Genomic DNA, 18,641 nt, shown 5'->3' on the forward strand with positions numbered 1-18,641 from the left:
ATTGGGAACTGGATCTTGAGTTGGGATTTTTGTAAGGTGTTAAGGGAAAATCCCAAATGGCAAACTGCAAATATAAACAGAACACAATGAGACAGCGTAATAAATCACATGTACATGGGTGAACGTCTCGAGAGAGAGTCACACAGTGTACTTCTTTATTCGTGCATTTATAGTCACTGGTGCCCACACAACAGGGCGGCGTATTTTTGCTCTTCTCAGAAAAATGACTATATAACAGTATGTGGCTATCTTACTGGAACATTCCGTTCCGGAATGTTAGTGCGTAGGGAGTGAAGATAAGAGTGGTTGAGGTGTATGTGTGTGTGTTGTGAGATTCAGAAGGACGCAGCCCTTCTTCTTGTTAGGGAGCGCAGGTAAAAGTATCCAGCTGTCCTCTTCCTGCTTGTTCAGCTATTATCGCTGTGAGAAAGAATTTATAAAACAGTCTTGTAGTGGACAACAGTCTAAGTCATCAAAAGGTCAACATACAGTATTCTATCATATGCAAACATATATCATTAAAAGCTTATACTGACTACTAAGTACAATTTTCCATTGACATAAGGTCAAGACTGAACATTAATCGGTAAAAGGTTCTTACAGCTCTATGAAGGAAATCATAGAAACTGCTTTGCTTGCAGGACAGTTGAGCAAACTTTTTGCTGACGGATACCAGTGGTGTGATAAGGATGCAGGCTCCAGAAAGATGCAGGCCTACAGTGCTTCCAGAAATATGTTTAGTGGAGAAGAAAAACTGATGTGGCTGAGTGAATGTTTTTAATTTAGGCATTTAAAGAACCAGTCATCAGTGGCTTTAGCTTTCAGAGTACAAAGTCAGATTAGGATTTCGTTTTTGTTGATGACAGGAAGCATCGAGGTGCTTCTTTTCCCCCCCGTCAAACTTCCTGTAAGCTTTATCCATGAACCCGGCCTGACCTGATACTGGGCTGCACATTACCTGAGTACCTGTTCAGAAGTGAAGGACAGGCAGAGTAAATCTGCAACAGACATTCTTAGAGGGCTAAGCTCCTTACACTGCTGAGAACTGAGACGAGCTTCAGCTCTGTCAGATCTACCAGGAATTTGTCTTGAGAAAGGTTGACGGGAATGATAGTGATACTTGGACAAAGTCCACATCCACACGCAAGATATGGTGGTCATTTAAATTCCAATTTCTGAAACATCTTACTTGATAAGATTATTAAAACCAATATAGGGAAGACTATCAGCAGCTGAAAGAAGAGAAAAATAATCTAGTCATGATGCAGGAAGTGTTAAATTTATCGTCTTTCTAGAGCAGTATGAAAAAGGAGGACAGAATGTAATCTTGCATTTATACTTTTAATGAGATCATTTAGTTGTAGATACACTAAAAACTGTTCTTAATGAATCTACTAATTAATTCTACTGCCTCGGTCTAGCATATCATGTGTCTGTAAAACTGAAAGTCTCATCTGGTCCTCTGCAGGTCTAATGAGTGTGTGTTGTCACTGAAGAAATGTGCTCACAATCAGCGATCAAAGGTTTCCAAACAGGAGGCCCCTCTGTCACCAGGAGCTGGGGCCCCATGCACTCCAGAAAGAGGACAAGGATGTTACTGTGTAAAGAGACAGAAGCAAAACCCACCAGTTTGCTTCTCTGCCAACGAAATCAATCCTATGAGCTGCACGCAGGTATCCTCTGTCTGCCCTCTGGGGAAAAAGGTCAAAGGTCAGGAAGGTGAAGAGCCTGATAGTGGGAAGAAGAGAAAGCTGACTAGGGAATAGTTGATACAAGAAAACATTTTTACATTAAAAATTATGTAAGATATTGTATTTTTCACATTTCAAGAACATGTTGAAGAGCATAACAATTACATTTCTAATTTCTGAAATGAAAAAAAGGCAAGTAAATAAAACTCTGCTTTGAAAAGATATTTAAAGGAAGTCAGTCATTCCACAAACCTCATCTCCTCAGGAAGGTTGTTCCGGAGTCAGAATCTAAGATGGCGAAAACACAACAACCTTCAGATTTAAACCTCAGCCTGGGAACAGCCAGAATGGCCCCACATGAGCATCTAAGGCTGTAATCAGCTCATTAACTTTGATTCTAACTTAAATAAGAGTAATTATACTTCTGTGGTGGATATAATGATAATATCCCCCCACAACTGACAATTTAAAGCTGCAGTGAGCAGAAAAGGTGAGAAAAAAAGCCATTTTCCTCTTTTTCCTTCAGTGCATGGATACTCAGGTGTTTGATACTTGGCAAATGTAATTCGGTGCTGCTTTTGGCTTCACACAGGACCCTAACCCCACTCTCCCAGATAAAAGCCTTCTGCCTGACCCACTGGAGCACCACATATTACATTCGACATGGACTTTATACTGCTTAATTACCATACCTGGTCTGAAAATGTACATGTAATCGGTCATTTTCATTTCCGAGGAATAAAATAATCTGCTTTTAACAAATCTATTGTCCTATAGGGAACAAGGTGTCCTAGTGCATAAACCATAAAGTTGGCATTAGACATCACTTTTCCTCCCAACTTGGCATGTTTCAACTTGAAGGGTTACCTCTGTGGAGCAGTGTATTTTAACCCACAGCCACAATCGTGTCCCCCTAAAAAATTGTTTTTAGTCCTTAAAACTAACCAGTGGGTGAAAGCTAGCTGCAAATGTCATATAAGAAAGTGAAAGTTGTAACTGTTTAAAGTATTTATTTGAAAATTACTCAGCTTTCTTTGATTGATTTTTACAGGCCTACTGCAAACATCAGTGTTTTTTGTGTGACCGAGTCTTCTGTGCCTCTCAATATTTAACCAAGAATCAAACAACAAACTGAAAATGAGAAAAAAAAAAGAAAGGAAAAAAAAATCTAATTACTCGGTAAGCCTATTTGTGTCAGCAACACTGCATATTTATTATAGCTAAGATGTGATTATTATCACAACTAGATTTCCTGTTGTGAAAAAACACATTCTTTGTCTTTTTTCAAGCTCACATCTCAGCATTTTTAAAAAATAACTTGTATGTCAAGCTTAATGTAGATTGTGTAGATGGATCTTATAAACACAATACAATGCTATCAGAAGGTGAGGAATTAATTTTAAACCTGTTTAAGTGATACTAAAGACAAATATTGCTGGATAAGCATGATTTTCTAATATAAAATCAAATGATTTCCAGCAGACCCGAGGGAAAAGTGCCTCAAAACGGCACTTCAATATATGTAAACTGTCTAAAGGTGGTTTTAACTTGTTCTGCCCCAAACTAATCTCTCCAATCAAAACGTTAGTAGGTTAGATCTTTAAGATTCTACTTCCTCTCCCCGGCAGGAGGAGCACCTCCCCGTGGACCCGTCCTCTCTGTGCAAACGGCGGCGCGCACCATCGCCCGCTCCCGTGACGCAGCGCATCCCCGTGCTGCACAGATGCCGGAGTGGAAGCGACAGGCGCGCTCATCCAAACGCATCGAACACAGGGGACGTGGGAGAAGATCGTCCGGTTTGCGTCCGTCTAAGAGCTCCAGACCGCGGGGAACGATGCTCGGAGCAAGTCGCTCGGTGGGAAGCAGGACTTAAAAAGCTGCGGAACACTTTTATCTTTACTCTCTCTTTCCCCTTTCCTTATCCCCCACTCCGACAATAATCAAGATTCCGGGCAGTCGCCGTCCAGTTTTCTCGATCTCTGAGAATTTAGAGCCAGTTTCAGGACAGGTCGGTGTTTCGTTTGGACACGATGTGGAAGTCGGGAACCCTCCTCCTGCTGTTGCTGTGGCTGGCATCCGGCGAACTCCAGCAAGAGACGGAGCCGCGGAGACTCCCACCCCCAGGAAAGTTGAATTTCGGCTATGTGCCAGCGGGAGTTTACGAGACGCTGGCCCATTACGAACCTGGACCGATAGGGATTCTGTTCCACATGGTCCATGCTTTCCTGTATGCGGTGCAACCCAACGCTTTTCCACACGGTAAGCATCCCCAATCGAGCTCACGGTGGCTACAGCACAACAAATGCAGACCGATCCCTGTTTAACGTGTCTGAAATTTATATGGAAGTCATGGGGGAATAAGTTATGAGAATCTATGAGTGTTGTTCCCGCTTGGTTGTCCTGTGGGACGCCAACAGGGACACGAACAAGAGAGAAACTGCAGGTTATTATACTGGATTACAAATGGACTTTTCTAAACGTTTTTATGAATTAGGCACATAAATATTTATTCTAGTTTTGTGGATATTGGGTTATGAATCAAAACTTTGAATTTTATAGCGCTTCTTCAGTGTCACTGCGTGAAAAAGGTGTCCACTTGCGGATTGGTCCAGTTGTGCGTCATGCGCCCCGTTTAGCGCTCACAGCACGCACTTGAAGGTGGTGTTTCTGCCTGCGGCGCACTTTGTGTCAGGATAATTACAATTAATGAGCCTCCCGCTGACAGCAGCGGTGCACGCTGTTTTTGCCTCTGTGAATGAACGTCGTTGGGTAGTTTGTTGGTATGAGCACCCGGAGAGCTTGAACGCGAATGGCTTTACATTTAATACAATTATACCTGACTGCTTAACCACACACCCCCACACGGAGGTGTCTCTGTGCGTGTTTAATTGGGTATTGGGTGCTCAAAAGATGCTACTCCACTGCATGCATCACAGTCGAAGAAACATTTTGCAGATTAGTAGCTCTCTGAGTCACCTTGTTAATTGAGTAATCCCATAAGTCCCTGCGCCATATGCTGTTGGCGTTTTTAGTTTTCAGTTTGTCACCGGCAGTTGGGGGCTCATGGCCTAATCCTATGGAGCAGACAGACCACTGCGCAGTGAAGCTGTTAGTTCATTCATGGGTGCACACACTAAATAATCCAAGGGAGAGGGTGGAAGTCATGTGGAAACAGTGGGATAGGATGATAAACGACAGTCCAGAGACATATATGTTTAATTTCTTTGATTAGAAAGTTCACGCAGAGGTTTTTTTTTTTTGTTGGGGGGGGGGGGCATGAAAGAAAATTTTGTAAATAAAGGTCATTGGTTATTAATAGAACCTGTGCATGTTTGCATATTTAAATCCAATTCTGTCAGGGCCGCTTTGATTATAAGGCTACAAGCTGGTTTGCAGGAAACCACTGGCCTTTCACGGCTTGTCAACTACATCTCTTGCACTGTGCCATTACATAACTTGGGGTTATGTTAAAATCTATAAGATGAGCCAGAAGAAAGATCTGCACTCGGTTTCCACTCCAGTGGTTTGTGACTTGAAGTGGCGCAGATGTCAGAGTGGAGCACTGTTTAGGCTGGGTCGACCTGGGTGTCTTTTCTCTTCAGCCTGTGATAAGATACAGTGTTAACGTTGTTACAGCAGGCTTTTAAAGAATGAATCACTGAATCCTGTAACAAAAAAGGCTCTTAAATTCTGTTCATCTGTTTCCTAATCACATCATTTTTAAAAGGACAGTTCACTCCCTAACAAAACAACATCTTCTCTTTTGGAGTGACATAAGATCTCACAACTAACTACCATTCATTTGTTGGACATTTGTTTGAGATGATGATGGCTACAATAAATCTTTTATTATTTTTTTATTTTCTGTTAGAAAATGTAAATATTAGAAAATGTGAAAATGAACATCTTGCTATATATACACACAAACACACACACTACTTCTGTGGATGTGACTTCAATTATGTATTTATTTTTGTGGATACATTTAGACCATGACAAATCTTGTTATTCATATCCCAATACAGACGAGCAGCGTCAGCCACTCATTCCTTCCCCAACATCTGGACCAGGTGTTTGTTTCAAGGGTTTCTCAAACCCATAATTTAAAGCAAAACCATACTCAGAACATTAGCAGAGAATGAGTCATTTTTAATATTTTTGTAATTAATTTACAGTTGATTGACAAGCACTATATGGGTAAAAGTATCGGGCCACACCTTTAACCTTTGAATTCAGGTCTATAAAATCAAGCACCTTTCCTTGTAGTCTGCCTTTAAAGACAATTGTAAAAGAATGGCCTTACTGAATTTGAGTGAGGTACTGTAATAGAAAGCCACCATTGCAGCAAGTCAGTTCATGATATTTCTTCCCATCTAGAATAGAATAGAATAGCCCTTTATTCTAGACCACGACACACCATAAAAAGTTACAGAACAGGGTCACTGAGTGCTGAGGTGCACAGTGCAAATGGTAAAAGTCAACAACGTTCTGCTGACTGAATAAATGCAGAATTCCAAACCTCCTCTGGCAATAACATCAGCACCGAAACTATGTGTCATGAGCATCATGGCATTGGTTTCCATGGATGAGCACTGCAGGAGTAATGTGTAGTTGGTGCAGTACTTTTGTTGATGGAAAAAGGAGAAGGTTGAGCTACAGAAAAGGATAGCATACCATCCTTTAAATCAGGGGTGGGGACCTCCAGGCCTCAAGGGCTGGTGTCCTGCAGATTTTAGATGTGTCCTTGATCCAACACAGCTAAGTTAAATGGCTAAATTACCTCCTCAACATGTCTTGAAGTTCTCCAGAGACGTGGTAATGAACAAATCATTGGATTAGTTGTGTTGACCCAGGGTGATATCTAAAACCTGCAGGATACTGGCCCTTGAGGCCTGGAGTTCCCCACCCCTGCTTTACATTAACATGCAGGCATTTGGGTATATAGGTCTTACTTTTCTCATTTATTCAGTACCTACAACATCTACCTGAACATTGCTTTGGGTAGCACAGAAAACACAATTATCGTCATATTTTCAGAATTTTGAATAGACAGCACAGTGCTTGTGTTTCATGTTAGTTGTCAGTTAATGAAACTGTTTTCTTTTTTTAAATTATAGCTCCAATATCAAAGGTTTCATACATGTGCTGTAGCCCAGAGACTTGTTCGACCCCTGTGGATTTTTATCCAATACAGTCAACAGCCAGTTAGGCTAACCCTATAAACAAGTGTGAGATGAACATTGTGTTGATGAGTAATTAGCGACGCTCCATCATCACATCTCCTACTATCAGTGCATAGCACATTACATTGTGCAATGTCTTTATAATCTCATGAATGCTCGATTTAGTCAGCTGATGTGTTCATCACGTTGTATGTGCGGCATGCGGCTCCGAGCTCGTAGGAGGTTTGATTAGAAAAGAAGCAACAAATGTCTTTCATCAGCACCCACACAAATCGAACAAACAGCGACATATTCTCTAACTTTTTTGTTTCCAGCAGCTGCAGTGTGGAAGCCTCCAGGAGCTGTTGACACCTCCCTCACACTTACCCCCACTTTCACCGACACACAGATGCTACAATCCAATACTCAAGCTGATGTACAGGATCACAAACCCTTTTTACACAGCAATTTCACAGCAGTCCTGGCTTTGTGATGAATTCTTTTCATTAGGATGTTGACTTTGTTTCATCAAATGTGAATGGATACTTTCCGAAAGAGCCCAGGGTCCTGTGTAAACTCTGACACCAGATGCAGGGGAAGGAGTAGTATCACTGTTGTGAATTGAAAAGTTTGCAGTGTTAGAGGTTTGAGCCCTACTCCCTCAAATGCACAAGGGTGCTTGAGCAGGACACTGAATCATCTGTGTTTGTTAAAGCAAAGGTGAATGATCTCAAGACCAATGCAGCAAACTGGCTTAAAAGCCAGCTGGTAGGGAAATCGCAAGGAAAAGGAAAGGACTGTGCTTTCTTCTAGGCAGTGTCTGAACTTTCAAAATAAGACCCAGTACTCTAGTAGATTTCAGATAGTGTCCTCATAGTGCCCGCACTCATCCTAATATTGCAAACTAATTTAGAAACTTTGCCTTTTTCTTTTTCCTTTTACTCTCATCCAGTTTGCCTGTCAGGAGTGATTAAGTAGCACTGACATGCTTTGCTCAAAAGCATTTCAGTAGAAAACATGAATGTAGGTTGACAATATTGATATCAACAGTATCAGAAAGCATTCAATCAATCCCTCTTCCCGAATTAGTAAAAATGTAAACGTGACATAATAGTTGCATTTAGTTGCATCTATTTAGGTTTTCATGTCTGCTAATTAATCCTGGTGTAAGTCAGCCATCGCTTGAGAATAGCTGTGCATTAAGTTGCGTCTGCGGTTTTGAAATGTACCATTTCATGCCTGTGGGTGAGCGCAGCTGGGAAGCCAGTGCCAGCCATTACCGTGCAGCAGATCCCTGTTGGAAAGTGTTTCCTCATTAGTGTTTCCTCTTCTAAAGAAACCATGTTTAGGTGGAATTCAGACCACAGAGGCCGTTTTTCAAAGAACCTAACAGTTGCCAGGGAAACCCATCACCAGTGATCATGGCCTGTGTGATTTGCTTCACCTCGCTGGCTTGTGTATCTTACTGCATCATCATGCTCATGAAAAGTACTGTGGGGTTATGTAGATTTATGCAGCTCAGGGTATATGGTCTTACCTAATGTTTGTTATTTAACACCCATTCGAAGGGAACCCAGGGTGTTTTTTTGTTTTTTTTTCTCCAGCAAAGAGGCATGAAGCGACTTTAGTGTTCAGTGAGGGACAGGTAGACATGAAAGAAACTGAAGAGGAAGACTTCAAAAGATTTCTAACCAAGGACAAAGACAAGGAAGTGCATCGTGAGCTGCATTTCTGAGGTGTTTTTTCTTTCTTTCATGTTCTTTGGAAGAAATCTTAATATAGCAGAGTTTGTTTAAAGGTAAATGATGAGAAATCTCAATTAAGCAGCTAAATGAAAGTAAAAGGTTGGAATAACTAGGATTTACTCAGAAGATGTTAGTGTTCTCTCTCTTTTCTTGAGCGCTACAAGATTTGCTGGGACTTACAGTAACATCAAGGTTTTTATAGTTAACGAAATCTAAACTAAAAACTAAAACTAGATATGAAAACACATTGGTTTACAGAAATAAAATGGACACACTAAAACTCTGGGGGAAAAGTGTATAAAAAAAACAACTGAAAATTGCGCTCTCATACTGGTACAAATAATTAACAGAAAATTTGTTGACGTACACCCACCTTTACCTGATGCATTTTAGTTTACCAACCAGAATCAGGCATAGAAGACTGGTATAACAGAACAAATGTGATTTACTTACATTTGTTTCAGCAGATAACAGGATAGCAACCTTGTTCTGTTTTTCACTTATCTCCTCATTTGTGTAACTGCTTTGATGCTTTGCTCATATTGTGGCTGCTGGCTAGTGGCTCACTCTGAACTCCGAATAGCTTCAACTTTAGCCACTTTTTTAAATCTTCTTTAAATTATATGTTTACCTTGGTGAGGGTTATTTAAGTGTCCCATTATGTTTACTGTTACAAGCTTTCTTGTGGTTGCCCCACCACGGATTACTTGAGTGGCTGATTTAGATCCCTCTCTGTTGGATTTGTATATATCTAATGCTAATTTGTACACTCACTACTTTGTTGGGGCTCCTTTACAATGAATTACTACATCAGTGCATCATTGGCACTGCTGAGATTTTGTGATTCTTGAGCTCTGATTACAGCCTTCAGGTTCTCTGTATTTTTGGCTCCAGTGTTTTTCCCCGTCCTCTAGACAATACCCCGTAGAGAATGGGCTATTGTCTTTGGGGTTCTGGTCAGGCAAGTTGGCTGACCAGTCAAGTACAGTAATAATATGGTGAGTAAACCATTTGGTAGTAGTTTGCACTGTGGACAGGTGCTGATGGAAAAGGAACACAGGATCTCCATATTGCTTGTCAACATAATATCTCCTGGTAAACTGCTGTATTGATTTTGGACCTGATAAAACACAGTGGACCACCACCTGCAACACCAGCAGATGACATTCTAAAGACTGCAGACATTTCACACTGGGTTTCAAACACCTTGGATTATGTGCCTCTCCATTCTTACTCCAGGCTCCAGGACTTTGATTTCCAAATGAAATGCAAAACTTTTACTTTCATCTGAAAATAGAACTCTGGACCACTGAGCAGTGGTCTTGTTCTTTTTCTCCTTAGTCCAGGTAAGACACTCGTGATGTCTCTTGTTCAGGGATTGCTTGATATTAGGAGTCTGACAGTTGCCGCTCCTTTCCTGAAGACATCCGTGTGTGGTGTCTCTTGATACACTGACACCAGTATCATTCCACTCTTTGTGAAACATTCTCACAATCTTGAATCACCTTGACAATCATCTCATGTCCATGTCATCCCTATTGCTTGTTCGCCTTTTCCTATCACAGTTCTCTCTTTCACTCAGCTCTCCATTTATATGCTTCCACACAGCACTCTGTGACCACCCAGCCTTTTCAGCAATGACCTCCTGTATCTTATCCTCATTGCAGAGGGTGTTGATTATGGTCATCTGGACAACTGTCACATCAGCAGTCTTGCCATGATTGTTGCTGCGTATAATGAACTAGACTGATAGAAGATGGGTATTTATACTGTTTGAATAATTGTTTATTCAAACATGGTTTCTTATGACATAAGAATTGATCTGCTGGTAAACGCATATAGTTTTTTGTAACTTTCTCTTACCATAGCAGCAAATATGCCGTTTTAAAAAACCAAGGCAGCTAGTTATTATTGGTCACATTAAGAGAGTTCTACTAATGTGAACATTATTTCTTGCCTTGAATTTTTTGCAGAAGCTGATTAACATTATTATAGCTTATGAAAAAAGGTAAAATGATAGGAATAACAGATTATTGCAGTTAGATTAGACTGCAGACACACACCCTTTTGGCATTATGTGTTTTTAGCTGAATGTTTTATTAGGTTTAAAAATACTGAGAATTTGCTGACGAAACACTGATTTGCTCATGAAATTGACTATGGCACTACATCCTCATTACTCTCCAATATATCTGGCTTTACTAAAGTAATATTTGGAATCTGTGTGCCTTTCGGAGGTTGTTTGATACATTAAAAAAATGAAGGGAAAAAGATGACATATGCAGATGAGAGAGGTTGGCAGGGTTTAGGTTAGTTCTGATGTTTGTCCTTGAATGCAGCTGAGGCTGTCCACTCTTCAGGGTTTAATTTGACTCAACCAAAAAGCCAGTGTTGGATATTGAATTGCACATGCCCATAGGCCATTCATAGCACATGAGAATGACTGGGTGATGCCAAAGGCCTTGTCAGACAACAGTCTAGCGCTAAAGTGATTAAAGAGAGCGTCCTTCATTTGGAAGGTCGTGGCTTGAGCCCCTTGACAGCCAGCATCTGTTTTGCTGAAGTGTCCTTGAGCAAGATACTGAGTGTATCTGCTACTGACCCCATCGTCTCTGTTGAGGAGGGTGACTGGGAGGATCACAGTAAAGAAGAAAATATGGGAAACTAAGTCATGAATCGTTATTTTTTTCAACATTTTTCCAGCCAGTTAAACATTTTCCTAATTAGAGATTTTCTCAGCAGCAGGCACATCTGTGGAGATTACTATTAGATGCTGTGATGATTCGCTCAAAGGGGCTTAAATTTACAATCACGATGTTTGGCAGATCTGAATCAGTTCTCTATTCATAATACAAGTCAGCGGATAAACAGATGACTTCCAGAACAATGTGTGCCAAAATGATGGGCTGATGTCCTATTTTGCAAGTTTTGTTGCGAGACACAAAGATCCAGTGAAATAAATTAACATGTCTAAGGCTTACTTGCCAGACCAATTTCAACAAGTATTTCAAATCTTTACTGTGTACACGTCTTGCTTAGTAGGGTGTACCTGGTAAAAAGTTTAGACTGAAACCAATATAAACTATGTATGCAACCCGTACTTAAATTTTGCTGTGCAGATCTCAGTTTCAGGATAGCTTGTTGATGATTACTGGCAGGTCCAGTAGATACGACACATTTTGACAAACAGCTGCTTTTTATATTCAGTTTTTCACGTGTTTGATTTAGTAGTCTCTGTTTTATTGTCTAAGTTCAGTTGCTGGTAACCAGCTAGCTCTGGTCTTAACTATCTAGTGTTTCCCTGGGGACAGGCTGGTCAGGTTGTTCAGTGTCCTCAGTATCCTTCAGTTATATCAAGTCTCTCTCCCTACTGTTGGACAGGCTCTAATTGCTCTGTTTGAACTACAGCTTGTAACAGAAGTTCTTGTTCTGCCCTCGAGATCTGCTTCAAGCTCCAAGTAGAGCATACTTGGAGAGCTGGTGCTGCTACACAGAGTAGAACAAGGACTGCCATCTGCAGCTGTAGTCCAAAACAGGGATACACAAGGCCATCCACAGAATAAAGAACTTACTGGACAGGCAGTGATTGTTGCTCTGTTAAATTGTCACAAAGTTAAGTGGTAATATTCATTAGTCAGCTTTTTAAAAAATCTGCCGACCTCCTGTTCACAAATACAATGTTAAACTTGGGGAAACTGAACTGTTTTCTGGGGAAAAATACAAAATTACAAAAAAACGAACCCAAGCAGACACAAGGAGACAGTGCAAATTCCACACAGAAAGACCCCATCTGGCTGCTGGATTGGAACCCAGGCCCCTCTTGCTGTGAGACGAAGATGGTAGTGCACCAGCAGATGGTAGTCCATGTTCTGCTCTGTGTAGCAGCACCAGCTCTCCACCTCCTTTATGTTCTACTTAGAGCTTGTAGCAGATCTCAAGAGCAAGAACATGAACTTCTGTTACCAGCTGTAGTTCAAACAGAGTCTATCCAACAGTAGGGAGAGAGACTTGGTGTGAGGTAAGTGGGTCCTTAATCGCAAAGAGTGAGTGATCACCAGTGGGTGGTATGGGTGAATGGTTGGATGGTATGCTAACATTACCGGGGCTTTTAAGAAAGTTTACTTTTGTGGTCACAAAGACGAATGAAATTCTTCAGACATATTTGAGTTAGAATTCGTTAATCATTATTACTATTGTTATTGGTAATTTTGTTACTATTGTTATACTACTGTTAAGCATATGTGTAATAAGAATAAGAAAGCAGCTGCTGCTACCTGCTGTGCATCTGTGAGCACAACATAGGCATGGAGAGTGTAGAGGAAAGAGACTGTTTATTCCAGGAATAAAAAAAAAAAAGTACACTTTATTGTAAAAAAAAAATATTCCCCCCCAAAATATTTTATTTCTGTTTTACAAAGTCAAGAAAGGAATACCAATTCCCTCATAAATCTTTTATCTGCCAACAGAGAGAATTATGAATAATGGTGATTTGTGCATAGACTGAATGGGAAAGTTGTTCTTTTGTTTGGTTTTATGGAAATTGGCATTGAGTGTTTTGGGGACTTGGAGATGCTATTCGACTGCGTACCTTGGAGCAATCTGTGGGGAATGCTTTGGGAGTATAGAGGAACTGTTTTTGGCAATTAAGTCCCTGTACAATTGCATAGGGACTTAAACTTACTGCTTGTTCCTTTGCTGGTAGTAAGTTGGACCTCTTCCCAGCGAGATTTGGATTCTGCCCGGGCAGATTGTCACTGATACTATTTAAAACTTTTATGGATAACATTTCTAGGTGCAGCCAAGTGACAGAAACCTTCGGCTTTGGTGGTCTCCAAATTACGTCTCTGCTCTTTGCAGATGATGTTGTTATCTGGTTCCTCCTCATTAAGCAGTGGCCTCCAGCATGTACAAGGACAGTTTTCAGCTGATTGTGAAGCAGCTGGGAAAAAAATCAGCACTTCTAAGTCTGAAGCTGTTGTTCTCAGCTGGAAAATCTGAAGTGAGCTGGAGTGCTCACTCCAGATTAGGGGTGAGTTGTTGTCCCAAGTCAAGAAGTTTAAGTATATGTCTTAAACTCTTGCTCACAAGAGGTGAGAGCAGAGTGGGAGATTGCGCCAATCCTTCTGTCAATGTCTGCAGTGATGTGGATGCCATACTGGTCTTCTGTGGTACTTGTCGACATATGGTCTTACCCTCACCTATGGTTACAAGCTCTGGATAGTGACCAAAAGAATAGATTGCACATAAAAGCTCATTCTGGAGGGGCTCAGAGTACAGCTTCTACTCCTCCTCAGCAAAAGGAGCCAGCTGAGATGGTTTGGGTATCTGGCTAGGTTGCTTCCTGGACACCTCCTGGGTGAGGTGTTTTCGGCACATCCTACTGGGATTTCAAGTGTCAAATCTCTGGTCATTTTTATGTGGGGGAGAATCTTTTTAGAGTGATTGCAGATTTTAATGCAAATATTATTTGGCATGTTGATATTAATATCAACATTTTGCAGTATTAATTAAATTAACCCTACTGCATAATATTTTGGAGAACCCCAAAAAGCTTATGAATCATGCATGCAGGGAAAAATAGCAGATTGAGTCTACTTTAAAGATCCTTCATAAACATATTTTAAGCCATAAATGGTCTGATTAAAACACTGAGATAATTTCTTAGCAGTCCTTGTGTTACATATTTTGGTCACAGTTCCTCCTTACATTTTTGGTTTATCATCTGCTAAGAATTTTTGTGTTTTTGTCTGCAGACAGGCTAAAATAGTACAACATTAGCTGATATGTGTGCAGTATTCAGTTTATATTTAATTACTGTGTCTAGAGTGTTTAAAATATTATAAAAACACAGATTTGTGGCAACTGCATCATGTTTATCGAGGTCTCGGTAACACATATGTAGAGGAAATAGGGTCACGTTGCTGCCTTTTTCATTATTTTGTAGAACCACTGCCCTGAGGCCCACGATGCAAACATGTGAGGAACACTTTCATGTCCTCCAGTATTTTAAACTTTTCATAGCTTCCATCTGTTACTAAACAAGATCTGATACGACTGTGTGTGGATTTATTATCATCTCATTATCTAACCATCTATTCAACTGATCTGTATGTTTCACAAATCTTTAATGTAACAGAAAGATACATTTTTGTTTGCAAAATCTGGTTCATTTTTAACAATCTTACTAAACTGCCAGGCTATAAATAAACTGCTGTGTAATTTAGCATCACTGCATGATTCCCTGGCCCAGTCATACTCTTGGAGCATCTGGATGACAGAAAGTGATGTGTATGGTTCTTCTGCTGTGGTTTTGTGCTGTCACACACAGTTGTGTCATTGCACTGACAGTGATGGTCGTTAGTGCTGGGATGCTTGAGGACACAAACAGGGACAGCCTTAGTCGCCTGTAGCATAATGGCAGCTGATTGCCACAGGCGATGTGTCACTGTGTGCAGCACAGTGCTAAAGAGGCTATCACAGGTGAAAACGTACACTCGGCCACACAGATCTCCTTGTTTCAGATATTTCGTCATGGGTTACACAGACTTACTTTTATTCTATGTATACTTGGTGCAGTCGGCAGAGTTGATGCCAGTCTCAATTTTTGATACTTTACATTTGGAACCAGGACAATGTAATCGAATTTCCTGAAATTTCACTCCAGATGGTTGGTTGAGAACAAAAGCATATTAGAGCTGCTGTAGGTAATATTAAAATTGGCTTCAAAATGGAGCTTGTGAGTGGGGTAATATACGTTCACTGTATAGTTTGTTTGGCAAATGTTACTAGGACCAGGCTGAATCAGCTTTTGCCTTCAGAACTGCTTTCATTTTAATGCTGGAAACATTCCTCAGAGATTTTGGTGTGTGCTGTCAAGATAGCATCCAACAGATTGGCCACCGGTCATCCTCGCCATGTCTAATGTCTAAATGCACTGTGTTGCTGTCATTTGATTGGCTGATTAGACATGAAAAGCTGAATAGGTGTATCTCAGGATTCCCAAGATTAAAGTTTTTCAGGATTTAACATTTTCAAGGTTGCATCAATGTCATTGCATAGACAACAATGCTTGCCATGTATAGCAATATTATTATAAACATCAAGACATTCTTGAATATGTAATAAATTAACTATTTAATTTAATCAATAAATTATGTTTTCTGTCACCTAAGATTTTTCTCCTAATGCCGAAGGAACATATCTTTATCCTGTGTTTGTTGTGGTATTTAGTATTCTCATAGGTTCATAGGATCAATGAAAGAAACATGCTTTTTCTTCCCATCTTAAACATGTCTAGTAGGTAGAGTATACAAACTGCTAATGCTCTTGTCACACAACAGGATGTCTTCCATTTAAGCTGCTGCTGCCCCAGCTTTGTAAGAAAAGATCACACTGCATAATGAGAACAAAAAAGTAATATTGTAAAGCACTTTAATTCCCTGCCTGCAGCTCTCGCCCTGTGAATAGATATCAAAATAGCCTTTAGCTACGTGTTGTTACACTTGAAATGGATCCACAAATCTGGGATTAGTCTTTCTGAAGGCTCAGCGAGGCAGGTGAGGTAGCCAGCTCTAAATGAATTGCCTCAATGCTAAATATATTATACAGCCATTTAAAAAGGACAAGACATGTTTTAACAGCAAATTATTAAACACCAACAAATCCAAGCTTACCCGAGGGACTGCGAAAAATCATTTAATAAATAAAATGGGCATGATATTATTAATTTTACTACTAAAGGGAGATGAATTGTTAGTTTTTTATGCTCTAATAAATTGACTTGAGTAAAATGATGAGACGTAGCTAGATTAATATTGAGGCGATCATACTGTCAGAGGTGAGATCGTTACAGCGAGTCTACATTAGCAACAATCTTTAACCTTCACCCTGCTCTTACTTGAGGTCAGAGCATCAGCTGGTGGATACAGAGTCTGATGTCTCGCTTGGGAAAAATATGTAAGGGATTTTTTGACTGACACTTTTCTATTTTCGGGACTAAATGTGTGAACCATGACTGACAAGTTTGCTTTCGGCTTTCCACCAGCCTGCTAGTGCAGTCATTCAGTGTTTACCCCCCAATGAATTGCCTTGAATTAAGAGTAAATGTATTCCTATTTCCTAATGACAATTTTGTTAAAACTAACAATAATTGGAAAATTGTAAATTGTTTTCCTGAGTAAGGATAATTATCATTAAAATTACATGGCTTTATTAGATAGAAAATGAGGGCAGAGAGAGATGAGGATCTTTACATTCTTTAAATTGCCTAACAAATTCCATCAATATGTTCTCATTATTGGTGGTAACTTCAACACAGGAGAGTCGTTATGAGTTGTTGCTTTTAAGACCATTCGAACTACTAGCTCGTCAAACAAATGCTTTTATAATTAGAGCTGCAGCACTGAAACAGCACTCGTTCATTTTGTCCAAAACCGAAGAAACTGTTGGACTCTGGCAGCACCGCACATCACAGTGTTGCTTTGTACCTTTTGAAATGAAAAGCCATTCAGTATACCTTTCAGTCTCAGTGTTTGAAAGATTTCTATCCGGTTTAAAGGGAAATGCGTACTTCAATAGACTGAACAGGCAGCGAGTTTATGAGAGAAAAGTGATGCATCTCATTTAGAAGGCTTGCTTCACTAACGGCTGGCATATTAGCAGATGAAGTAAGGGGAGATAAGAGCTGTGGCATTAAGATAAGTTGAGACATTTCAGGGTAATATTATAATGCCACCATCAGCTTAAGCTCCCAGCTATCTGACAGAGTGCAGGTGAGAAATGTGGCAAAGCCAGACATGGGGACAGCACAGGTAGAAAATCTAAAGATCGTTGTAGCAAGAAAGGCTGTGGAGATATGGGCTTATTTAAAGAAAGAAGCAAAATTGAAAGGAAATAAATGCAGGGAGTTTGCTGGTGAAAGAGCTGTCGGTTCCCCAGCTGCTGCTAAAGCCCTGTTACATTCGGGAACGTCATATTTGGGTCAGGCCTGGGTAGCGAAGCAGGAGAGGCGAGACGAAGCAAGCGGCTCAGTCCTGCTGAATGGATGGCAAGTCATGCATTCTCTGTCCCTTTGTTCCGCTTCATTGGTGGGTGCAACGGTGCCTGCTACGAGTCGACTCTGGGGACATGGTGAGTTGTAATTGCAGATGTGTGGCGAAAGAGGGTCAACCTGCCAACTCCAAGGATGACTACTCTAAATGGTGCTCTTCCTTGTTTAGCCGCTGCTCGTCACAGCGCTTCACAATATCCTTGCACCCTTCACTCAGCGTTCCAGAGACTGTTTCACTGAGTGGGATGTGTCACAGTAAGACGACTATGCCACACTCAGAGACTTTTGGTGTGCAGCTGAAGTGTGTGTTTTCCTTTGCTCCAAACTTACCGTATGGGGACTGCTGAGTCCAACTTGTTTATGTAAAATGTTTACTGAAAGTAAAGCTTGGAGCTTGAGTTGGCTCCAAACTAATTAACACCATGTCGATGCAGCTACTATTTACAATAAAGGATGGCAAAAAATCAAGTGTAAGCTGATTAAGCAGCACTTTGCAGTGTTTCCCACCTGACATTTTTCCAGGGTATATAACCCACATCGTTAGACTACCACCACCAGCAGCCAGCAAATAGGTAGCTGATATCAGCCAGGGTTGATCCTTGCTTTCACGTTGTTCACATCAAATTCTGATCCTAACATTTGAAAATTGCAGAATAAAGCCAGACTCATCGGACTCGTAAAGGTTTTTCCAGTATTCTGTTGTCCAGTTAACGGCGCCTAAGTGCATAACGGTTATTTTTCCTCATTTGAGTGAAAGACGCTATCTGTCGCAGATTTAGTAGTCGACAAACCCCTAGTTTACTGGCACCACCAAGACCTTCCTGTCTCCATCTTAATGATCGGCTTGCTTGCTGGCCAGGTCATTGTTGTGGTAGTCTACAGTGTATCATTTAACTGCTTCCCCAGATAGAATCTCAAACCTCACTCTACAGTAGTCCTAGTATTTTCTGGAGAGCTGCTCCAAGCTGGCTGGTACTCAAACCATAAACTGCTG

General features: G+C 40.6%; 1 protein-coding gene and 1 long non-coding RNA gene across 10 annotated transcripts in view; one reads left to right on the forward strand and one right to left on the reverse strand.

Moving 5' to 3' along the window:
* Positions 1-153: 153 nt before the first annotated feature.
* LOC120443154 lies at positions 154-3,205 on the reverse strand. Its single transcript, XR_005615194.1, has 3 exons — positions 1,944-3,205; positions 1,627-1,691; positions 154-420 (listed from the first exon to the last, which is right to left on the reverse strand). It is a non-coding gene; the product is annotated as an uncharacterized LOC120443154 (long non-coding RNA).
* A 164-nt stretch (positions 3,206-3,369) lies between these two features.
* prom1a (prominin 1a) overlaps positions 3,370-18,641 on the forward strand; it is a 165,197-nt gene continuing 149,925 nt past the window's right edge. For 6 of the 9 annotated variants that reach the window (XR_005615184.1, XR_005615187.1, XR_005615189.1 and 3 more), the window contains exon 1: positions 3,370-3,950. Coding sequence is in view for 3 of the 9 variants with exons in the window: in XM_039621164.1 (XP_039477098.1) it covers positions 3,722-3,950 (229 nt within the window). In the remaining 6 variants the exon portion in view is untranslated. The remainder of the gene's footprint in view (positions 3,951-18,641) is intronic. The other 3 variants (XR_005615182.1, XR_005615180.1, XR_005615179.1) reach the window with 1 other exon arrangement.

This window comes from Oreochromis aureus, linkage group 2 (assembly GCF_013358895.1).
Source record: "Oreochromis aureus strain Israel breed Guangdong linkage group 2, ZZ_aureus, whole genome shotgun sequence".
Lineage (NCBI taxonomy): Eukaryota > Metazoa > Chordata > Actinopteri > Cichliformes > Cichlidae > Oreochromis > Oreochromis aureus.